The 24,651-nt window shown below is 47.2% G+C and overlaps 1 protein-coding gene across 1 annotated transcript in view; it reads left to right on the top strand.

Annotated features, from left to right (window-relative positions):
• The window catches only part of TESC (tescalcin), a 45,876-nt gene extending 21,793 nt beyond the window's left edge, over window positions 1–24,083 (top strand). Inside the window, exons 2-8 of the mRNA XM_060249223.1 lie at window positions 10,968–11,037; window positions 18,373–18,453; window positions 18,894–19,033; window positions 21,237–21,298; window positions 21,404–21,511; window positions 22,550–22,597; window positions 23,244–24,083. Coding sequence (XP_060105206.1) covers window positions 10,968–11,037; window positions 18,373–18,453; window positions 18,894–19,033; window positions 21,237–21,298; window positions 21,404–21,511; window positions 22,550–22,597; window positions 23,244–23,321 — 587 coding nt within the window. The 3' untranslated portion in view covers window positions 23,322–24,083. The remainder of the gene's footprint in view (window positions 1–10,967; window positions 11,038–18,372; window positions 18,454–18,893; window positions 19,034–21,236; window positions 21,299–21,403; window positions 21,512–22,549; window positions 22,598–23,243) is intronic.
• The last annotated feature ends 568 nt before the right edge of the window (window positions 24,084–24,651 follow it).

The following is a 24,651-nucleotide window of genomic DNA, read 5'->3' as shown; positions in this document are numbered from 1 at the left end:
TTCAACTGCCTCATTTCTGTCTCCCTGAGCTGCATTTGTAAACCAGGCTACCTTACAAGGTTCCAGTGACCACCAAATGGTGAGAGGTCACCATATTTGCCATCACCAGCTCCTTGGACAAATGGCAGAGGTTCTTTCCAATTCACAGCTAGAAGTGTTTAAACTCTGAGAAGTGAAATTACCGTACTTTACCGAAAGTTGTTCAGGAGTCTGGGGGCAAGCCGCATATGATACTGAGCCCCAGGGGTTTGTGTCTGGATACCTTAATTAAGCATTGAAAAACATCTCTCTCTCTCCCTCTCTCCCCCCCTCATATGCAGATCAGGCCTGTAGCAGTAGGAAAAGGAGGTATTTAACATTTGTTCTTACACCATTTTCTTGCAAAGTGTGAATATCGGTCTGCTTAGAACTGAAAACAGTGATGTAAAAGGAAGGTTTATTTGGGGGGAGACGCCATGGGGAGCTGGGAACAAACCTACTTCCCCAACACTGCAGCCATAGTTTAACTTTCTTTGCAGCTAAACTTTGCATCTAGAGATCCAAACAGTAATCTCAAGCATTAGTTTGCATGCTGGCCTTCTGCCTCTCACTGCCACAACCATCTCCCTCCCACCCTTTGGAAAAAAACTATCTGCCCTCTGAAAAGGACAAGGTGCAGTCTTACTAAACAGCTGACTTCCTGTTTTAGCATTAATTCCCCAAAGTTTATAAGAAGTTGTTTTTGAAGGGAAGCTGCCTAAAGTTCCAGATGTTTGAAGTGATGCTGGTCCCCTGGTTTCTATGGTAATCGTGATGTCAGCCAGTGAGAATGTCAAAGGTCAGCTGATGTCAGGAAAGCTCTCGCAAGCAAAATGTAGGGACAGTTTCTTTTCTGGTGTAATTGTAAGAAGGAAGGAAGAACTCCCAGCCAATTGGGTGGGGTGTTTAAAGCAACATTGCTGAACAAAGGTTGTGGGGTTAGAATTTGGAGACAGGTCCTCGTTTTCTGGAAACAACTAGGGTGATAATGGAAATTTAAGGCCCGTTATGCACTGACAGCTTACTCCAGAGAAGTCTTTAAGCTTGACTTCAGATTTGTGTGCTTGCGATATGTACCACTGTTTTTTCTCTGGTGTATTGTGTATTTGTTCTGCAGCTGCAACCAAAAAATGCATCTTTTTCTTAATTGGGGTGGGAACGTCACTGGTACTATAGAGTTTTATTGAGAGCCCTAGAGCATCCCTGGCATGATGTCCCTGGTAGGATGACGTCACTTCTGGGTGACAACATCACACTGCACGCACAAAGCGTGTGTGAGAGAGCAGTCCCCCGCCACAGCAGCAGAGGGACTTGGCAACCCTATTCTAAGTTGAGCACTTAGTGCTTAGACCAACACAGCACTTCAGTGCTACAGCGGCACCATTGCCTTGGCATCACTGAAATACAGTGAGATGTGCCATATTGGTTTAGCACTATAGCGCTCAACTTAGAACATTTTTTAAAATGTTCAAGGAAGATTACATGGCAAAAAAGGGTCAGGGAAAAAGTGTGGCAGTGTTTGAAATGGCCAGACCACTTCAGAAACAGCTCATTAATGGAATGAAATTTGCTGGATGAAACTTCTGTCCCTGTATTGCTTTACTCAGAACTGGGCCAGCAATGGATAACATCCGGTTTAGAACAGTAATGTGAAAGGGGCCTTAGCTTGTGCATAAATCCATCTCTGTTGCCAATTGGGCAGGAGGATCAAATTCTGCTCAGGACCAGTAAGGTTTTGGCCAGGTGGTAATGGGAAAATATTTTTATGTGGGGACTGACTGGTTGTGTGGTAAACCTCAGGATAGTCTGGAAGCTTATAGAGAACCAAAAGCAAGAGCTATGTGCCATTGCAAGGGGGATCAAAACATCCATAAGAGTGTGTGTGTGGGAGGGATGGATTTGCTTTTTAAAGATTTACCCAGTTCCTTTTAAGCCATTGCAGGATTATTACTTTGCATCAGAATACAATCAATACCTTGAAGTGGAACAATTCCTCCAGTAGTTATTGGCTTGAATGCAAACCTGCCTTTGTGTGTACAGAAAGGCACTTCATTTGTGCAAGGGGGGATGACTTTCATCATTTCTCCCCTCCCTCGACAGCCCCCTAAGCCACATCCTATATGCACAGCTCTGGTGGTTGAAGTGCATGGCTTCTGCTGTCTTGGGATGTCTAAAGACCATCGTATTTTCTTCAGTGCACAAAAGTCTTTCAAACATTCCCTTTTCAGCTGTATAAAGGTTTCTATTTGTTAAGGATTTTTAAAGGCGGAATAGGCCTCTATAAGATAAAGACAATCTTCAAATAGTAGTGCACTTTTAATTCATCTGGTCTGATCCACTCTTCAAAGTACTGTAGAGGGAGCTGCTGGTGCCATTTTGAAGAGGAAGTGGGTCAAGGCTTGAAACCCTACAGAAATTAGCTGGTAAGGCCTGTTGCCATAGCTACAATTCCTTCCAGGAAGCCCTTTGCCTCTGGGTTTGCGAGAATGAGGGCAGGGGGAACTGGTCCATAGTTATTGTCCATCACGGTCTACAAGGTTCACCATCTTGGAGCCAGTAGTGGCTTGAGGGCTGGACTATGTCTTCCAAGAGAAAGAAGCTGACAGTTCGTACACAGAACTAAGCTGTCCTGATTCCATGCCTGGTGCACTTCTCCGCCTTTTCATATGCAAGCATTTAGCCTGAAATCTGTGGCAATTAGGTGGCCTCAAGGTGTGTGTGTTTTCTTTGCACTGATATCATCAGACGTATCATCTGTATTGGCAGAAGCCAGACGTGTGTCTGCTACAAGCCAGTACCCAGCAAATACCCACTAATATTGACAAAAGGAGTTTCCAATAGCAGATTTTTTTTTCTTGCTTGTATTGTGCTCATGCCAAGGAGGAAATAAAACAAACACAACCCCATCGTTCAATGTGTTGGCTGTTTGCACAATCTTGCTTGCTCAGTTAACTGACTGGGCGAAATGGAACTGGCTTTTGTGGCAAGACGGTTACGGTGCTTGTCATGCGTGGGCTTTAGGTGTGATTCCTTTTGCTGTCTGGAGAAGCTCAGCTCACTGACCCAGCAGATCCCTTTGGTGTTCTGTGATCTGTTGGTTGCATCCAGGTGTTGAAAAAAAGGAGGGCAAACCAAAGAAGAAACAAAATGGTGCAGAATGAAATGGAATATTTTCCTTTTATTTTTTAATTTTAGAGACGACTTAACGGGGGTACAGAAAAAAGGGGGAGATGGGGTATATAAAAACTAATCATATAAAATATTTATATTTATTAAAGACATTCATGTTATGTATAATACATAAATCAGAAATAGGGCATTCCAAAATGCTTCACTTCTCAACTCCAGTTATCATTTTTAACATAACAATTATGATTGCTGCTACCTCAGTGAGGAAGAGAGACAAATGTTTAAATAAAAATAAAATGTTTTCGGTCTATTCCACCTTGTATTTAAAAAAGATTGTAATTGATTAAAACTGATGATATAACAGTCCTCAATTATTATTAATTAGCATGGAAATGGAATATTTAACAGTAATACAACCCCTACGCATTTTGCATGCAGTTTCGTCAAGGGGAATTTTTTAGAAAGCTTATACCCAAAATTAAACTTTGTTGATCTTAAAGGTTGCACAGGACTCAAAATTTGTTACATTCTATTAATTTTTTGATGCTAGTAGGGCTTTTTTGGAGCAGGAATGCAATTTCAGCTGTCTTGGTGTTAGGGGATGTGAGTTCCTGCTGGGCTTTAAAAAAAAAAAAAAAAAGCCTTGTGTGAAATAGTGGCGGTGTCAGGGGTGTGTGGTCTAATATGCAAATGAGTTCCTGCTGGGCTTTTTCTACACCCCCCCCGCCCCCATGTTAGTATGCCAGTCAAGAAAGGAAATAATGAGTGTGCTGAAACTTGAGCATGAAACCATGAGACTTAAGCAAACCATGTTTTCTTGGGTTGTCTGAATGCAGCCACCACTGTTGCTGGCTTGCTGACAGCGGGACAGAGGAAACCATAAACTCAGGAGAGTATACTGTTTGGAAATTTCTGGCATGTGTGTTTGCACACGTGCAGATACAAGAAAGTTAGATACTTTCAGTCCCTTAAGCAGAATTCTTGGTTGGGGGAGATGTTTATAGTTTTATCAGTTGAAAAAATGCTTCAGCTTTTCCTACAAACGTTCCACGGAGGTTGAAAGAACCAGACCACCAGTATTGTTCAGTACAAGATGTCAGGAAGTTCAGTGTGTGCAAGTACCAGACGGATACCAGATTTTAAAGAAATCTGTGCCTCTCCCCCTGCCTTAGGTGCTAGTTTAAGAAAAAATGCTGCTGTAGGGATTTTGCAGGACAAAATGTTCCTTCTAACCTTGTGGCATTATAGACGGGAAGCATGAAAGATGCAAGGGTTGACATGTCAGTAGAAGAACACAAGAATGGAAGAGGTTTCATGATCCTTTTTCTTCCTGCTGATTTCTAACTCAGGGCCACACCCTCCAAATTTTTTCTCTGCCTGCATGGGAAGAGGTAGAGGGGCACAGTGTTTTTCTTTGCTGATAATAGATAATAGAGAAGTGGACTGTGGGGGGTGTGTGTGTGTGGATTTTGAATAGACAAATTGGCTGGAGGGGAAAGGATTACACAGCCCCTCCTAACCTGCCATTTCTCTATTTAAATATAAGCAGGGAAGGAAAAGAGTTGGAGACTTCCCTTGCCACTTGCATGAAGTCAAACATGGCCTGGTTCTCACATGCAGGGACATGAATGGACTGCGCCACTACAGGCTGCAGGTTCTAGATTCCAGCTCTGAATGTACCTTGATGCTGGAAAAAAGCAACCTCCCTGCAAACAGAGAGCCAGTAATTCCCAGTCTTCCAGAAGGTACTGGGAGAAGGAAGACATGAACTAATAGTGGAGGTGAGCTAGACAGAACCAGTCAATTTCTAGCCACAGCCTTTATTTTGGGTCCCACCTGCTCAGCCAAGGAGGCTGGAGCCCTGGGTTTTTGCCCCCAGTGGTAAGAAAAGTGGCTCTTCTCACATTATGAGAATCATGCCAGTTTGAAATGGGATACATGGAAGTCTGGCTAGATGGAGAGTGATTGGGGCTGTATATCTTCTTGAGAAGATCTGCAGTGCAATTCTCCCTAAGAGGCGGAGGACATCTTGGGTGTTTTCCCACCGTCCAATCAGGGAGGCAGGAATCTAAAAGATCTTCCCCTTCCTGTGGCTGTGGGAACCACCCTTCAGTTCTGTTCCTGCCTCAACAGGGAGAGCAAGTGTTTAGAATAGGCTCCTATTCTTTTTCTTGGAGAGAGACTAATTTCTTAAAAAAAAAAAAAAAAAAAAACTTTCCTCAGATCCTTTTCTTCTCCTTCCTATCCTAATCTAATTATTCTACTTTACCCCTTGTCTAAATACTGCAGCCCTTTGTTCACTCACCAGTTCTTCTTCCTTTCACTACTCCTCCCCCCCCCCCCTTTCCATTTTCCTTCGGAGAGAGGAGCGGCGCCGCGGAAACCGCGAGCGAAACGCAAGCCGCGGCGCGAATAGAGGCCAGATGGCACGTCGGGGGAGAGATCCTTTTTTAGATGACGACTCGGCGCCCGACGCATCGCGCGGGGCCGAAAGGCCGCTTCCCGGAGCCGGCATGACCTTGGGGCTTGCCTCGGCTGCCGGCAACGTGCCCTGTAGGGGCAGAAGAAAAGACGAAAGGAAGCGGCGCTGGTCTTTTTCTGCAGCGGAGGAGGCCTCCTCAGAGCTGCATTCCGGCCGCGACGGCCATTTTGAGCGCCACAAAAAGGCGCGAAAGGAAGCGGGCCTGCAGGCCGACAGCCTCCAGTGGCGGGGGACGATGGATGCCAATCTCCAGGCGGGAGACCCCAGCGCCTTCAGTGACCAGCCAACTCAGGAAGCTCCGCAGACCTACCAGCCCCAGAGGGGCTCTGGTAACGTACCCACCATGGGGCCCTCTTTGTTTGCAGAATTTTTAGACTCCATAAAACAGACCGTGGGTGCGGCAGTTATGGCAGCCACCCACAAGAGACCAAGGTCCCCTAGCCATGCTTCCTCCTCCAGATCCCCATCTCCCAAGAGATCCAGGGGGCATTCTAAGGCTCCAAGGGGTCCCTCAGCCAGTGATTTCCGGGAGGGTGAGAGGCTCCCATATGAAGCTCTATCGGAGGAGTCTTATGGGGAAGAACGGGAGGAGGGTGAATTCCTCTCAGATGAAGAAATAGAGAGCACTACTGTGCCAGAACCCTCCTCACGCCTTTTCAAACCAGAGGAGTTTCAATCTCTTCTTCCCAAAGTGCTAGCTGCACTGGACCTTCAGGGGTCACCTGAGGAACAGGAAACTACAAGTTCCCTGACTAACCCCAAAAATAAGCCCAAGGGAAACGCAGAGTTCTTCCCAAGGCACCGTGCTTCGGACAACGTCTTCCCCTTCCCAGAGTTCTTTGAACGTCATTTAAAAGCTGAATGGGCCAAACCAAGTGTCAGCAAGCAGGTTCCCAATTCTGTCAAAAAATTGTATGAGCTTCCCTCTTTTGCTAACGATATGTTACAGGTTCCCCTGGTCGATGCTCCCGTGGCAGCCCTACAGTCCCAGGGGTTGCTAGCTGAGGACGGCCAGGGTTCAGTCCGCGACAGTTGGGACAGGAAAATCGACCTGGCCTTGCGGAGGAGCCACGAGGCCACAGCCCTGGCCATCAAGGCAACTACTGCTACTTCTATTGTGGCTAGAGCAGCAATAGTGTGGGTCAGACGCTTAGCACAACTCGTACCAGACACGGATAAGAGGATTCTGGAGGGCACCAGCAGACTCATGCGGGCAGCAGAGTTCTCAGCGGACGCCTCACTGGACTCCCTTTCGTTCTCAGCCAGGGCGATGGCAGCTAACACCGTCGCGAGAAGGGGCTTATGGCTGAGAGCGTGGCCAGCCGACAATCACTCAAAATCCATCGTGTCAGGCTATCCCTTTCAAGGAGAGAAGCTATTCGGGGACTCACTGGAGAAGATCCTGGTGGAGACGCGAGACAAGAAGAAAGCAATGCCAAAATTTCTGAGACGCCCCGACAGACGGGGGTTCGGTTCTAGTTCCTTTCGTAACACAGCCAACTTCTCCAAGCCTAAACAAGAATACAGAAGACAATCCTGGAGTCAATCCAAACAAACTTTCCGCAAGAACTTCTCCAACCCCCGATTCCAGAGGAACCAGCCCAACCGATCGGACAAGTTTGAGAAGGGCCCCAAGCCCAGTAAGGCATGACTGGGATCTCATCCCAGTAGGGGGCCGCCTGCTTCACTTCCATCAAGCCTGGAGGGAGTCACGGGCGGACTCATGGACTCTGGACATTGTTACTCGGGGCTACCCGATAGAATTCAAGCGCTCACCCCCAGACCGCTTTATCGTTTCTCCTCTTCGCTCGAACCCGGGTCGGAGGAATGTTACCCTCAGGGCTATAGACCACCTCCTAGAGATCGCAGCTATAGAACAAGTTCCCTTGAACCAGAGATGTCAAGGTGTCTATTCGATCTTCTTTACAGTGCCCAAAAGGAACGGGGACTGGAGGGCGATCCTGGACTTAAAATTCCTGAACAAGAACATCAAACTTCGACACTTCAGAATGGAGTCCATCAGGTCCATTACAGAAGCCCTACATCACCAAGATTACATGGCATCACTGGATCTAACGGAGGCTTATTTGCACATTCCGATCCTACCCGCGCATCGCAGATTCCTTCGTTTTTGCGTGAACAGATCGCACTACCAATTCAGGGCCCTTCCATTCGGCCTGGCGACGGCACCGCGGGTGTTCACCAAGGTCCTGGTGAATCCGATAGCACACCTCAGACAGAGGGGAATCCACGTGCACCCCTATCTCGACGACCTGTTGATAAGATCTTCGTCGAGGAGGGAAGCGGAATTGGACGTCCAGCGCACTGTCAATTGCCTGCAACAGCACGGGTTCTTAATAAACCTATCCAAAAGCCAGTTACATCCGACCCAGAAACTGGAACATCTGGGCATGATAATCGACACCAACTTGAACTCCATATTCCTTCCGGAGGACAAGATCTCAAAGACCAAGACACTGGTACAGCAGGTGATTCAGGGGTCATCATCAACGCTCCTGACACTAGCAAGGCTCATGGGTCTCCTGATCTCGAATCTCGAGGCATTACAGTGGGGTCGCCATCACACCAGACAGTTGCAAATGTTTCTACGACCCTATCAACTCCGCATCATGGAGAGATGTGCCATCTCACTGACGGTACCGATGAAGGTCAAGGAGAGTCTTCTGTGGTGGACCAAGACCACCAACCTTCGGCAGGGAAGAGTCTACGCTGCAGAGAGAGAACTACAACTGTTCTCAGACGCCAGCCTCTCAGGTTGGGGGGCTACTCTCATCGAGGTTCCCACACAGGGTCGGTGGTCAGCCAAGGAGTCGACTCTTCCAATCAACCTTCTGGAGCTCCGGGCCATACGATTGGCACTACTCTACTTTCAGGTCCAGGTATCGGGACGGCACGTGCTAGTGCGAACGGACAATATAGCGGCGAAAGCCTACTTAAACAATCAAGGGGGGTCCAGGTCCAGTTCCCTTTACAAGGAGGCTGCGAAGTTATTCGAATGGGCGGAACTCCATTTAAAATCAATAAGAGCGGAGCACATCAAGGGGGCCTGCAATGTCCAAGCAGACTGGCTCAGTCGAGAGAGCATTCAAGCAGGGGAGTGGTCGCTCAACAGGGCCTTGTTTCTGAAGATAGTGAACCATTTCGGCCCACCTTCACTGGATCTCTTTGCGTCTCACCAGAATCACCAGCTCCCTCGGTTCTTCACGAGGTACTACCACAGTCGGGCGGAGGCCACAGACGCCTTAACATCTCCATGGCCGCAGGATCTCCTATACGCCTTTCCCCCGATACCGGTCATTCCCAAGTTGCTCAGGAAGATCAGCCGGCTGGGGGCCGAGGTCATACTAGTTGCACCCTGGTGGCCTCGTCGTCCTTGGTTTTCTTCAATTCAGCAGATGTCGGTAGAAGAACCTCTCCACCTACCAGTTCAACCAGACATGCTATTGCAGGGACCAGTATGGCACCCCCATCCCGAATGGCTGAGTCTGACCGCGTGGAGATTGAGAGGAGATCACTACTAGACCTAGGCTATTCTAGTGATGTGACCAATACAATTCTAGCTTCCAGAAGAGAATCCACTACACGGATCTATAACGCGTCTTGGAAGGCCTTCCACAGGTGGTGTAGGAGAAAACAGGTGGACCCGCTACAGCCTACGATCCCTAGGATCCTACAATTTCTTCAAGACGGCCTCCGATCCGGACTGAAACCTGCTACTCTCAGACGACAGGTCGCGGCCCTGGCATCAGTTCTCCAGCAGGTAGACGGCGTACATCTGTCATCCCATCCACACCTTCGGCGGTTCCTTAGAGGGGCTTCCTTGAGCTCTCCACCACAAACGCATCGCTTTCCAACTTGGCGACTGAACACGGTGCTCTCGGCCCTTACCAATCCACCCTTCGAACCATTAATGTCCGTACCATTAAGGATAATGCGCATGAAGACGATTTTCCTGGTGGCAATAACCTCGGCCAGGAGGATCTCGGAAATCGGTGCGCTGTCGGTCAGGAAGGAGCTTTGCGTATTTCATAAGGACAAGGTCGTTCTGTACCCGGATCCCACTTTCCGCCCGAAGATTTCCTCTAGATTCCACCAGAGCCAGGAGATCAACCTACCATCGTTTTGTCCAGATCCCAAGCACCCGAAGGAGCGCACGTGGCATACCTTGGACGTGCGCAGGGCACTCAAGATCTACTTGATTAGGACTGAGACATTTCGTAAATCTGACGCCATGTTTGTCAATGTGGCAGAACCCAGAATGGGACAGAAGATGTCCAAGTCTGCCATCAGTTATGCAATCAAGCAGTGCATAACGGAGGCATACAAGGCGTTGCACCTCAAAGTTCCACGGCACATTCGACCAGGAGTTCAGCGGCCAACGCGGCCTTCAATAAGAACGCCTCTGTCGAGGAGGTGTGCAAGGCAGCTACGTGGTCTTCAATATCCACCTTTATCCGGCACTATAAACTGAATGGCTACGCATCAGCAGACGCCGCCTTCGGCAGGCGAATCCTTCAACACGTCCTGCCCGAGTAGGGCGACCCCACCCTGCTTAACAATACTGCTCTGGGAGCACCCAAGATGTCCTCCGCCTCTTAGGGAGAACGACCCTTGGCACTTACCGTGAGGGGTCCTTCTCCTAAGAGGACAGGAGGACATCTTGCCCTCCCATCTATCGCCCTACCTTGGGCAGCCTGTTCCTACTCCTTTAGTCTACACCTGTTGCTGGTACTTTCTACTAATTATGTCCATTGTCATGGGCCTGTTTTTTCTCTCTTACGTTCCTTTTTTAGGGGTTACCTTGAATTTCAATCTGCCGCGTTTAGGCAGTCGTACCTGACGTACCGTTATCTGTTTGCATGAGAAGTTCCTTTTTTTTACTAGATATAGGTTTTTTGTACTGCTTCTCGGAGTCACCCGAACTGAAGGGTGGTTCCCACAGCCACAGGAAGGGGAAGATCTTTTAGATTCCTGCCTCCCTGATTGGACGGTGGGAAAACACCCAAGATGTCCTCCTGTCCTCTTAGGAGAAGGACCCCTCACGGTAAGTGCCAAGGGTCGTTCTATGCAGAGCTACTCCACTCTAAATCCATTGATTTCACAAAATCCATTGGAAGAGCTCTATATAGGATTGCAGTGCCAGAGGGAGAAAGAGAGACTTCACCAAATCCCTGGGCGCAACCACATTGCTCTACTTGTTGGTACAGCTAATAGAATGCCAGAACTAGGAAGCAGAGATTTTGCATTATGTCTCACCTTTGGCTGCTGGTATGGAGAGCAGTTCCTGACAAACGGCTTGTCTTCCTTCTTTTGGTAGTCACGTCAGATCAAATCGAGCACCTCCACCGAAGATTCAAACAGATAAGTGGGGATCAGCCAACTATCCGGTAGGATATTTCCTGTTCCTTTTCCTTTCTGAATTGCTTTTATCCGGGAATGTGTCATGTTGAACTAATAATAATTTGGCCTTCACTTATTCAAGTGTTCATTATTTTATGTTTGTGGAAATCCTAACAACTGTAGAAGTAGTTTTTTGATCTGAGTTGCAACTTAATTCTGGTTCCGTTGAATTGTCTGGCTGCATCTGTGGTTAGACCAGGATATGCTGGGCCACTGTGGGTTGCATGCAGCTGGAACTGTGTCAGGGAACACCGTCTGCCAAATGAGAGAGAACAGAGCTGGATACTGGGAGCTTTCTATGAGGAAGGTTCTCTGGAACTTTGGAAGCCCCTGTTCCAAGCTCACACAATTCTGATTTCTTTGTAGAAGACACTTAAAATGGGTTGCTTTAAGATGACGAGGAGTGGTCATGTGTATTACAGAGGGGACTTTTTAAAAATAGAGCCCGGATACTTTTTTTTCCTTGGCAGAATGGCTCACAGATGCTTCCCCATCAGGGATCCTCAACATGCGTGAGCCTGTGGGCACATGTGGAATTCTGACACAGGTTGATGGGAACAATTGAAACTGGGCTGGAAGAAGAGGGGTAATTTAAAAATACACTGGGGAAAAGAGGTGGCAGAGAATAAAACAAACAGTGTGGTGGCAGCTCCCTCTGAAACACCGTTATTATTTTTCTTTTGGTATTTTGTATATTTCTCTGCGTGTGTTTCCGCCTGGAAGTCATTTCGACCTTTGGTGACTGACCCCTGCTGAGGGCCTGGAGGATATTCAGAGAGGTGGCTGAATAGAGCATGCCCCTGTCCTCTCGACTGGGTATTTCAAGGAAGTCTCCCATCCAAGTATAACCGCAGTTGACCCTGCTTAGTTTCCGAGACCTGACGAGATCGGGCTTGCCTGGGCTATCCAGGCCAGGGCAAAACTCTGTTATTTTGATCTGCACAGCTGATCAGATCTTCAGTAGCCAATAAGAAGCCCTGTTGGCCAAGAGCCCCACCCACTTTCTAAAAACACTTGGTGGAGGCCAAGAACTGTGTTGGCAGGCACCATGGTGCCCATTAGCAAAGGGTTGCCAAGTACCCAGAGCGGCCAGTGAGGGATGGGAGTGGGAAGGAACACTGGAAATTAACACAAGCATGTCTACCTGATCTGGGAGTGAAATAGGCATGTCAGGGGGCAAGGCTCTGGTTTTGGGGCAAATTTCTATGGTAGAATTAGCTTCCGCCATAGAGTTTTGCCCCAAAACCACAGCCTCCCCCGAAGTGCTTATGTCATTTCGGGGTCATGTAGGTACATTGCATTATTTTCTGGTGTTCCTGCCTTTTGGTTGGGGGAATTTCTGGCAGTGGAGAGGTGCGTGCTGAAAGCAGGAGACCCCACTGCAGAGTCTGTCACCCTACATTGGCACCACACTGCCCCCCCCATCTAAACAAGAGTACAGGCCCATTGTTTTTATGTGCTGACAAAAGGATTAGTCCCCTTTCTCCCAGTCAGGTGCCAGCTAAGTTAAGAGCTCTCTCCTGAACCCTTTTAGGCTTCTATTTAATGCTCTGGTTACATGCTGTCTGCTTCCAGGTAGTGCTACCGGGTTGAGTTTCATACAAGAGACTGCTGTAGACATAGGGAGTTGAAGCCTCTTTCTCTATGCGGTTATTTATATCAGCAGAGTATGTTGGACTCAGGATCCTCTAGCAGTGATACGTACTGGCTTGGGAGCCACATGTGGCGCTCTGACATGCCACCTCGTGGCTCTTCTAAGCACTGTTTCTCAATGTGGTACCTGCCCCATATTCCGGAAAAATGAGCAATCTCATTGTCTGTTAGGACTTGTGACAGGCAGGTGGTTTCCACCTTGAAACAGCCACCACCACAGGAAGTTGACAACAGGTGAGCGCCAGGCCTCGTGCCATGGACAGGTGTAACTAGAGTTCCCAGATTTGGGTTTGGACATTCCTGAAGATTTTAGGGGTGGAGCCTAAGGAAGGTAGGATTTGGGGAGGAGAGGGACCTCACCAAGGTATGATGCCATAGAGCAGGGGTGGCCAAACTTGCTTAAAGTAAGAGCCGCATAAAATAAACATCAGATGTTTGGGAGCCACAAGACATGAACATCAGAGGAAGGAAGGAATGAAGGAAGATAGATGAGGGGAGGGAGAGGTGGAAAGAAAGCAACTTTAAATGCATTCTCCAAACTGGCTTGGCTTGGACAAGTGATTTAAAGAGACAAATGCCTTCTCCAAGCTGGCTGACAGGGTGGTGGGGGCTTCAAGAGCCACAGGTGGCTCCCAAGCCATTGTTTGGCCACCTCTGCCATAGAGTCTACTCCAAAACAGTCACTTTCTCCAGGAAAGCTATCTCTGTCACCTGGAGATTAGTTGTAATTTCTGGAGGTTGGCAAACCTAGAACCCATCCTTGCCAATGACCTTCCTCTTCTTTGCACTTTTTGTACTCTTATCACAGCAGAAGAGTAAGCTGGCTGCAGAGAAGGGAGAGTAGGGAGGGGTTGTGGCTCAGTGGTAGAGCATCTGCTTGGTGTGCAGAAGGTCCCAGGTTCACTCCCCGGCATCTCCATTTCAAAGGATCAGGTAGGAGGTGTTGTGAAAGGCCTCAGTCTGAGACCCTGGAGAGCCACTGCAGGTCTGAGTAGACATTACTGACTTTGATGGATCAGGATTCTGATTCAATATAAGGCAGCTTCATGGGTTCATATAACTAGCACCACAGCAGCCACTCAGTAAAATAGCAAGCTGACCACTCTGTGTGTGTGTGCTGATTTCACTCCCTCTGCTCCATGATCAGTTAGTCTGCAGTTTTACAAAAAAATTGTTTTTACTATTTTGCATAATCTGGTGTTTGTATTCATGGGAGGGACAAGGAAGCTGAAGGTCCACCTCCAGTCCCTGAAAATCTTACTTGTCCTCATTTCTGCTTCTGAGATTTCAGGAGCATTATCTTTGCATATCTTTCCCCCAAGGGGGAGAAACCTGAGGACCTCTTTTTAGAAGCAGCAGCAGCCACCACCAGGGATTCTCAAAGAACTGAATTCTGTACTCCTCTTCAAACTACTGTAGAACTGGGGCATTCAAGCAGCTGTCCGTGCATCTCAAGATGTGGTCATCATATGGAAAGCTTCTCATGTTGTTGCCAGACAGGCCAGTGCTTAAATTGCTTCCCCTTGTGTGCCACCCTGCAAAGAAAGTCTACACACCAGCCTCTGGGTGATGGTCACAATGAGTAGACTGGTCTGGAGCCAAGATTGGCCCTGATGATGTTCTGGTTTTCCAGCCAGATATAATGTCTTGCTAAACAATCGGCAGCGTATGTCTGCTTTCTCCTTAATGAGATTTTGTTCTCTTAGTTTCTTGTAGGGGTGGCTGTCCTAATGCAAACCCTGATAGCAGTTTCCAAAACACAGTCCTTTATTCATGCAAATGTCTCACTTCGAGAAATGAGGAAAGGCATCTTGAACAGCTTCTTGTTTTCTTGATTATTCTGAAAAGGAAGATGAGTTTCTTATGAATCCATACTGTGTGTTAGCAGATTATGTATGGGATTCCACCTGTATATCACAAGTAAATCTGCTCTGGGAAATGCATTTACTATGCTGATCCTCAACAAGCTTTGGGAAAACCATTGCTTTGTATGCAGAAGGTTGCAAGTTCAAGAAGAAGACCGTAGATTTATACCCCACTTTTCTCTTTGAATCAGAGTCTCAGAGCAGCTTGCAATCTCCTTTATCTTCTTCCCCCACAACAGGCACCCTGTGAGGTAGGTGGGGCTGAGAGAGCTCTCCCAGAAGCTGCCCTTTCAAGGGCAGCTCTGCTAGAGCTATGGCTGACCCAAGGTCATTCCAGCAGCTGCAAGTGGGGAAGTGGGGAATCCGTGCACTTAACCTCTACACCAAACTGGCTCTCAGTCCTCCAGATCTCCAGATAAAGGGATCAGGTAGTAGGTAATGTAAAAGATCTCTTCCTGAGATCCTGGAGAGTTGCTGCCATTTGGAATAGCCAATTTATTGGATGTATTAAACTTTTATTTAATTGTTCTCTAACTGTACAATCCAATTGAATTGTTTATCGTATGTATCATACCGGTCTTTTACACATAGTTTTGGCAAATGTTAAAATAAATAAATAGGTCTGTCAATGCAATCTCCATGTTTAGAGGCAGTAGCCCTCAGAAGACCAATACCAGGGGTTAGCACAGGGAGAAGCTTTGGACTCTGTGCTCTGCTTGTAGGCATTCCGGAGGTGGGGTTGGCTCGTTGGCTACTCTGTGAAACAGGGTGCTGCACTAGATGGAGCCCTTGGTCTGATCCAGCATGGTTTGCTGTTCTGTTTTTAATATAAAAATGAACAAATAGGGCCTATTCATTCATCTGCACTTAGAGATTTAATTTCTGGAGACCTTGGAAGCTCTTTGTTGCTTTTCTTTCCTGTTCTATGCCAATTTTCTGCCCCCTGGGAGCATTCAAGGCTGCTTATAATACAGGAAAAAATGAAATGATATAAAACTACGGCGAACCGAAGCTGTGCAGTATATGAATTAAACTAAAAAGTTGTTTTTAAGAAGCAGTGATAAAAAAATCCCTAAAAAATAAAATCCCATAATGGCCTCCCCTGCCCCCAAATGTCCCTCAGACCAAATCCTTAACATCCCAAGGACTTGGTGTGAACAAGAGTTGTGTGTACAGGTCAGATTTTGCCTTGTGCCTAAAAGATACTAGGTAAATGAACTGGGGAGGGGGGATTCTTTTGCCTTGGGGTTGCACTCCAGGCACCTCCTGGATATTGGCAACCCTAGAAGTGGCCAACCAAGAACTTTTCTGTAAGTGGCCAGTCCAGTCCTGCCTGGTAAGTTCCAGATGCAACAGTGATTTAAAAATATACTGAGGGTCATCTTGAGCAAACAAAATATAATCTTGAGCAAACAAAATATAATCCGGCCCTCATAGCGAATGAGTTCGATAATGCAGTTTCACTCCACTTCAGTGACTGTTTGCAATTGGATACAAAGTGCGTTGAATAAAGTATGTTATTTAGTGTGTGTGAAAGTGCCCATAGAGTTGGAAGGGACTTCCAGGGTCATCTTGTCCAACCCCCTGCACAATGTAGGGAATTCACAAATACCTCCCTCCCCACCCCAAGCAATACCTGCTCCACATGTGGAAGATGGCAAAAAGTGGGGCTTTTTTTGAGGAGGAACACACAAGAAAGAGGTTCTGGCTGGCTTGGCGTCAGGGTGTGTGGCCTAATATGCAAATGAGTTCCTGCTGGGTTTTTTCAACCAAAAAGGCCCTGGCAAAAATAAAAGAAAAACCCCTCCAGGATTCCTAGCCAAAACTGGCCTTGAGAAAAATTGCTGTCTCACCCCAAAGTGGCGACCAGCACTTCCCTGGGCATGTAAGAAAGGGCCACGAGAACTAAGCACTGATGCAGCCCTTCCTGCCCTCCTTCTCATGATCTGCCTGTTTGTGTTTGTCTCCTCCTGCCCAGTCAGAATTGCAGGCTGACCTTTCCCTGGGTGCTGCAGAATTGAAATCACACAGAGTCACAGCGGTGACCAAGGAGCATCGCTTAGTGGTAGAGGAAGCCCTGCATGGAAGGCAGGTGGGAGGCTGTTTGCATCATCCTGCCCTGGCTGGGATGAACAGCCCAGAGATGCCAGGCTAGCTGAAAAGAGGCATTCAGTATCATCGGTTTGCACTGAATGTTCATGGACCGCTGGCTGTGGATGCTGAGAAGCCTGAGCTCTGGCATTAGAGCCCAGCCTAGAATAACTAGGTCATGCTTAAGTCCTATCTGCAATCTCTCATACAAGTTTGCTGCCGTCAGCTTGAAGTCCTGTTCAAGCAGCACGGCGCCGCAACCAGCCATAAGGGTTACGCATAAAACAGCACGCCACTCCAGAATGCAAGATGCTAAAGATTCCCCAGTGCCATAAAACAAACATAATCATGATTATTGTAAAAGAGGGACGGAACAGGTAACAATAGTCATCAAGTTGCAGCTGCTCAAGCAGATCAATCCCACAGCGAACAAGTCTAAATGTGTTTTATAGAAGCAAAATTAATCAGCTCAGCAACGACAGACGGATGAAGCAGAATCCTGTTTGTGGTCTGTCTAGCCTAGTGTTATCTCCTGTTTCAGGCGAGAAAGGTCTTTTCCAACACCTGGCATTTGAGATTCTTTAACTGGATGTGCTGGGATCTGAACCTTTATCCTCTTGCATGCAAAAGTTACTGCTAAGCTATCGACCTGATAGGGCAAAGTTTCTTAAAGACTTAAAGCCCCAATGGGGCAAAGTCCCTTAAAATCCCTCCTTATATATACCAAGCTTATATATACTGGTTCCTCTCTTCCGAAGAAAAGGTGTTTGCTTTCTCAGGGACCAGCCAGGCTGCTCTTCTGTGTCCCCTTGAGTTCAGCGAGAGCATTCAGCCCTGCTTAAAGCTTTCCTAGCTTGCTTGTGGCCTTTCTGATTTGTAAATCCCACTCTATTAAAAGAGAGCATGGTATAGTGGCGGTGGATGGGGAGATGTGGGTTCAAATCCTGACCCTGCCTCAGAACCTCAGCGGACGACCTGGCACCACTCTCTCTCTCTCAGCCTCACCTATCTCATGAGATGGTGGTGGTGAGGATAAAGAGGAGGAGGGGAGAATGGAGGTGCTGTAAGATGCTTTGGGTTCCCATTGGGAGGAAAAGCAGGGCATAAATAACCAACAAGGAAATGGAAATAAAATAGGTAGAACTAATTCAGCAGAAACTGCATTTAAAGAATGGACATTGTTGTCTCATACAGGCGTTTCAGGCGGGTAGCTGTATTGGTCTCTGCTAGGAAAGCAAAATTCGAGTCTGGTAGCACCTCAGAAACCAACAAGATTTGAGAGTCAAAGGTGCTCTTGTCAGATCTGACAAAGGGATCTTTGAATCTCCAAAGCTTATTTCTGATCTTCTTGTTACTGAGTGCTACTGGACTTGAATTTTGCTCTTATATGGGTGTGCCACTGACCACAAGAGAGACCTCGGCACCAGTGTTCCCTCTGAGCTGAGTTAGTGTGAGCTAGCTCACAGTTTTTTAGTCTCCAGCTCGCTCATTTTTGTCTGTGCTCAGGAAGGATGGCCACAGAGCAAACTAATTTATGCAGTAACCAAATTGCTCGCTCACAACTTTAAATAATGTCAGTAGCTCACAAAGTAGAATTTTTGCTCACAAGACTCCACAACTTAGAGGGAGCACTGCTTGGCACCATTGATCCTGAGTCTGCCATTTTGTCTTTGTGGGCAATTCTAACTGTCTTTTGTACTTTCTTTTCTACAGCAAGGAAAACTTTGATCGCATCCCTGACTTGGAGTTCAACCCCCTTAGGACCAAAATCATCCAGGCCTTTTTTGACAAAAGGTAAAGTTGTGGGGGCTTCCTAGCATGTGGAGAAGGAAAGTGCCAGTTCCCTTTGGCAAGTTTCCCTCAGTGGGCCTGTCTCGTTCTCAGGAATTTTTTTTAGCAGGAACTCATTTGCATATTATGCCACACCCCCTGATTGCAGCCAATCTTCCAAGAGCTTACAGGGCCTACTGTAAGCTCTTAAGAGGATTGGCTACATCAGGGGTGTGTGGTCTAATATGCAAAGGAATTCCTGCTACAAAAAAAGCCCTGCTTGTTACTATGCACTTGTTTGCGCTTTCCCTCTTGGGACCTCCACCAGTTTAGTCAGCTGGTGTAGCGATATGCCTCTTCCTTCACCTCCATTTGAACGTGTGCAGATCTTTGTGCCATTTTCTGGGCAGAGTGCTTGTTGCCAGCTCTGTCTTTCAGTCGCCTCATTTTCATGCATCCTCTAGGAACCTCCGAGAGGCATCTGAAGGACTGGTGGATGAAATCAATTTTGAGGACTTCCTGATTATCATGTCCAATTTCAGACCGATTGAGATGAATATGGATGAAGAGCAGCTGGATCGTTTCCGCAAACAGAAGCTGAAATGTGAGTTGAATATGTCCAGGGCTGTGGCTACTTTTCCTAGTAAGATGGCTAGCTGGTGTAAAGTAGACAGATGGTCCTCTTTCACAGCTGTTCCAGTGCATACACTCTTGTCAAGCAAGGAAAGGCTTTTAGCTGGTTGAGTGGCTTTTAACCAGGATTGCAGTCTTAGCTGATTGGTCAGTTCACGTTTTGGTTGGCCAATTAGGTATCCCAATGAACTGGAAGACAGACTGTAATTTTTAGAAAATGCTTCAAAAAGCTGTAAGCGCCATTTATAGATCCCTTCCTCCACGTGAAAGGAGAAATGCCCTTTTTTGGGAGATGGCTGTTGCAGCATGAATGGTTATGGCTAAAAATGGAGAGAGTGGAATCTGATAAAATTGGTTACTTAAAGCTTGAGAGATAAGGTTGGACCCTGACAGCTTTCCCACTGGTGCAAATGACATCCTTCCTCCTCCATTTTGATGTGCTGAACATGCAGCCTGAAGAAGAGTTTGGAACAACTTGAAAGCTGACTGGCTACTGTACTTTAGTTGGACCTAGTAAAATATGAGCCTTCTGCAGCTTTTCACTGTTTCTCCTATGGGCCACCATGGCTCCCTGCAATTTCTAACTCTTTAATGTTCCGATTCATTGACTTTTCTAATTAAAGGTTCTGTATTTTAAATCCGTGATTAAAACTTCTTATCATTAAGTCTCAGAGGCTCTTTAGCTAGAACTTGCAGCTTAAGCGTCTGTTCATCTGTCTGGTACAAGATTGAAATGCTCACTCCCAGGTGGCACAGCGAGGCCCCCATTTTGTACATGCGCAAGTTGCAATTGTGTTTATGCTTAAAAAGGTAAAGGTAGTCCCCTGTGCAAGTACTGAGTCATTACCGACCCATGGGGGGTGATGTCACATCACATTTTCTTGGCAGACTTTTTATGAGGGGGTTTGCCATTGCCTTCCACAGTCATCTACACTTTACCCCCCAGCAAGCTGGGTACTCAGGTTACCGACCTTGGAAGGAGGGAAGGCTGAGTCAACCATGATCTGGCTACCTGAACCCAGCTTCCACCGGGATTGAACCCAGCTCATGAGCAGAGCTTTGACTGCAGTACTGCAGCTGACCACTCTGTGCCATGGAGCTTCCAGTTCATGCTAACTCAAGAGTCATTTTTGAGACCTTGTACTCAGTTCAGATCTCCTTCAAAGTTATGCTTGAAATGGGACTGCTGGTTGCTGAACTCCTACACAGGAAAGAACGGTTCCTGTGGTGTGCGGCAGGATTGGCAGCCCAACCCTGCGCCTCCTCTGTTTTGATTGGTGGAACTATGCAGGGGGAGGGTTATACCCCTCTTCAATCTTTGTTTGAATCTGGATTGGGGAAGACATTTCCACAAGCTTCCACGGCCCTTTTAGAAGAAGACTGCAGATTTATACCGCACCCTTCTCTCTGAATTAGAGACTCAGAGCGTCTTACAATCTCCTATATCTTCTTCCCACAACAGACAGACACCCTGTGATGTGGGTGGGGCTGAGAGGGCTCTCACAGCAGCTGCCCTTTCAAGGGCAACTCCTATGGCTAATCCAAGGCCATTCTAGCAGGTGCAAGTGGAGGAGTGGGGAATCAAACCCACTTCTCCCAAATAAGAGCCTGCACACTTAACCACTACACCAAACTGGCTCTTTAAAAGATCCAATGACAGATCTCCCGGACCGATTTCCCACTAGCCTTATGTTGCTCTCATGCTCCTCTTCTCTGTGTGGCTTGCATCGGATTTCACAGTCTGCCCTGGGACTGCAACTAGCTTCGCCTTTTTCACGCAGCAAACAGAAGCTGGTTTTTAAAGGATCTTGTTTGCTGGGCGAAAGAGGCAGAGCGAGTAGCAGCCTGTGTGAAATCCGAGTGAGAGCGAGGTAAGGCTAGTGGGAAATTGGTTCCAGTGTCTAATTAGATCTTTCTGCTGCAATAAAGATGACTTGCAGAAGACCATCTCTGCTCCCCCTCTGGAATTAAATTAATGTTTCATGTACATACTGCATCCCCCTTGTGTTAGTGTCCAGAGAACAGTAAGTAAAGGTTTCATCATGCCTGTGGGCCTTGAAATTAAGATTTCCTTCTGAATGGACATGCTTAAAATTGGCCAAGGTTATGAACTCCAGTTCTAAGCAAGGGAGAGCCTTCTAAACCCTGCCATTTTTTTGCCTTGTATCTTCCAGTCCTCTTTCACATGTACGACTCAGACAGCGATGGGAAGATCACCCTGCAGGAATACAGAAAAGTAATGTATCGTGTTGGCATTTTTTTTTGCTGCCTCCTTTCTTAATTGCATTTTGGTGAGCTGCAGCTGCTGCTCAGTCCAACTTCCTTTGCTTCCTGCGACCAGGTGGTGCAGGAGCTGCTCTCGGGGAACCCCCACCTGGATAAGGAGTCGGTGAGGTCCATAGCGGATGGGGCCATGATGGAGGCTGCCAGCATCTGCATGGGGCAAATGGTAAGAGGGGATTCAGCCTCATTGGTTGGGAGGTGCCCTCTAAAGCAGAAGAGCCCTTTGTTGGGGACTCTGTTGAGCTCTGGGCTTAAATCTCAGTATGTCAGCCTATAACTGTTCCCACTTTGCAGACCGTAAGAGACCAACTGGCTCAGGGTCTTCTGTACCTGAGGAAAGGTCCAAGATCTGGGTTCAAGAAAAGGGAACCAGGTTGAGAAATAGAATCACTTCTTGGGTCCAAGACAGTGTGGTATAGAGGCTGGTGATGGGTTTGGTCCAGAGGATGATGTCCGTGTCCAATACCCCCTCTAAGCTGTGGAGTCTTGTGAGCAAAAATTCTACTTCATGAGCTACTGGCATTAAAGCTGTGAGCTACTGCATAGATTAGTTTGCTCTGGGGTCATTTTCCCTGAGCCAAGACAAAAACATGTCAGCCAGAGGCTAAAAAACTGAGCTACCTCACACTAACTCAGCTTAGAGGGAACACTCCATGTCTCCTATTCTTGGAGCAATGGTGAGATACAAATGTGATACAGCCCTACTTTGGGGATGTGTACTAGTTAATTCGTATAGGCATTGACTCCATCATGGCTGGGGTGGAATGTGAGTCAGTATGGTGCAGCAGGTAGAAGATTGGGCTGAGGAGGTCAAGGAGACTAAATGGCTGACCTGTATCACCTACTAACAGTTACATAAACTCATTCTAACCTAACTCTCAGGGTTGTTGTCTGGATAAAATGGGGGGGAAGGGAACTGCATGGAGAAAAACTAAGGTTAAAATATAATGAAGCAGCCCAGTGGAATGAACAGCTGGGCTTCTCCTGAATGGGATGGGGGTTCATCGTTCCACATGGTCTCTCCCACCTCAAGAAATCTGGGGGTTAAGAAAAATGCAGACATTGCAATGGTTCGTGTCCATATTGCACTCCCGTCCTGTTCATCACATGGACCTGATCCAAATTGGGACCTCCTTTCATAGGAGGTTCATGACTGACATTTTAATCAAGCCATTAGCTCAGAGAAACTCTCTTCTCATTCCAGGAGCCAGACCAGGTGTATGAGGGAATCACATTCGAAGATTTTCTGAAGGTTAGAACGGAGCATTGTGTCTTCTCTGGGGTGGGGAGCTGAATGTATGGCTTGGTGTGGCGATGTTGTCAGTGTTAGCATCAGCATACCTTGAGGTGGGGCAGCAGCTGGGGCCCGTAGCTTCTGGTGGGGCCACTGTTGCTGGCCTGCATGCTCTTCCACCACCCACTAGCTTTGAAGAACTTCACCATCCATGCTGATGGCCCTACACACTGCTCAGAATAATCCGGGAAAGGGTGTGGGTAGTGCAAGCAGCTGTGAATGTGGACAGTGACAGGGCTTATGAGGAAATGGGAGAAGGATGCATAAGCATCCTTAGGAGAGGGGCTATGGCTCAGAGAGAGAGCCTCTGCTTGCCATGCAAATAGACTTTGGGGGATGCTTCTCTGCAGTGCAGATGTGAAAGTGTGTGAAAAAGAAATGTGCTTGTTTGGAATCCCGGAGGCAAAACCAACTTCCACATCTGGTGGGAGATAGCAACTGCTTTTGAGAACAGCACCCAGGACCACACTTCCTGTTTAGCCAGTACTAGATTATCTGCAACCCACTCTAGTTTTTCATGGGCTCTCCTGAAGTTAAGGACCTCTGCCCCCTTTCCAGCTGTTATGTAATCCCCAATCTCCTCTTGCCCCCCTTCCAATGACAGATCTGGGAGGGAATCGATATCGAGACCAAGATGCATGTCCGCTTCCTCACCATGGAGCCAATTGCGCCTTGCCATTAACCAAAGAGAAGCTGTGATGGAAGTGCCGGTGCCTTTGGAGCGACCCAGGACAGAATGTCGGGTGGTCGATACGGGTAGACGGGGGATTGGCCTCTCCCAGTGCTGCAGGGATACAGGGCAGTTGCTTGCTACAAAGTCTGTGCTGCTGGTTAAGGGGATGATTTTGAGGCTGATACTTCTAGCCTAGCTTTGCAGATATCCCCTCAACCCAAATATGTTCACGTTTGACTCACCAATAGTGACATGCAATAAAGTAGGATTGTTTTTAGTTCTTGGCAGTGGCCTGTTTATTCTTCCTGTGATCTTGTTTTGCCTCACAGGTCTGTGAACTCACAGGGTTCTGTAAAGCCCTTCATGGTACTAGGCGCCATGTATCTAAAGGTCCGTCTCCCCACATATATATAAATCAAATCAAATCAAATTCCTACGTACCCATTGCAATCCTCTGGTTGTCACCTTCTCACTGGTGCCTTCTTAAGGTTGAGCACATGGTATCTACTATGGCTTGTTATTTTCAGGAATTGTCCCCATCTTCTGGAGGGGACTTGGGGTTGTGGGGGGAGGCACAGAAGTTTTCAGGAGGAGTTAGTTATAAGGCTATTTATGTCTAAGGGCTTTTAATGCATGTTCTGTCTCGGGTGGTGGTGATTAAGGGGTTTTATTGTAATGTACTGTTTTAGTTCTGAATTGTAAGCCATCTTGAACCACAAGGAAATGGTGGTATATAACAATTTTAATAAATAATAAAAGTCTAATATTCCACTTGGCTGTATAGTAGTTTTAACAGTAACAGATAGTGGCTGACTTTTCCTGTTCTTCAGGATCTACGGGCCCTCTAGGTTAAAGAGACCTTACTTGCCTAGCATCTTTCTGGAGCGCGTCTGCTAGTTTTTGAACTGTTACACCATTATGCTTTGGCTAGTGGGTGAGAGTTCCACAGATCAGCCATGGCACACTATTAGAAAAGGGAGTGGACTTTTACACTGTTGAGCATGGTACTTTTTCAAGCAGCATTTATTTCCTGTGTAGTGTGAACAAGCAGCAAATTTGTGCAACCTTCCCTACCTTCCCCCTGGAATGGCCGCAGTTGAGTAAACAGGAAAAAGCCCAATAAAAGACTTGTGGTACTGCGAGTTCTCAGTCAGTGCGGGGTGTGGGGGGGGGGGGGGGGAAGAAGAAATACAGGCACTGCTTGTGTTCACTTATCTATGCTTTTGCATTTTCAAAATCTGCAAATCAACCAACAAGGAAGCTGGTCATAAATACGTGCCTAAGGAGATTCTGGCGTTCAACAACCCAAGCTGATTTTTGAAGCCTTCACTGCATTTAA

The sequence above is a fragment of the Heteronotia binoei genome, chromosome 11, assembly GCF_032191835.1.
Source record: "Heteronotia binoei isolate CCM8104 ecotype False Entrance Well chromosome 11, APGP_CSIRO_Hbin_v1, whole genome shotgun sequence".
NCBI classification, from domain to species: domain Eukaryota; kingdom Metazoa; phylum Chordata; class Lepidosauria; order Squamata; family Gekkonidae; genus Heteronotia; species Heteronotia binoei.
This window is presented reverse-complemented; position numbering and strand designations above follow the sequence as displayed.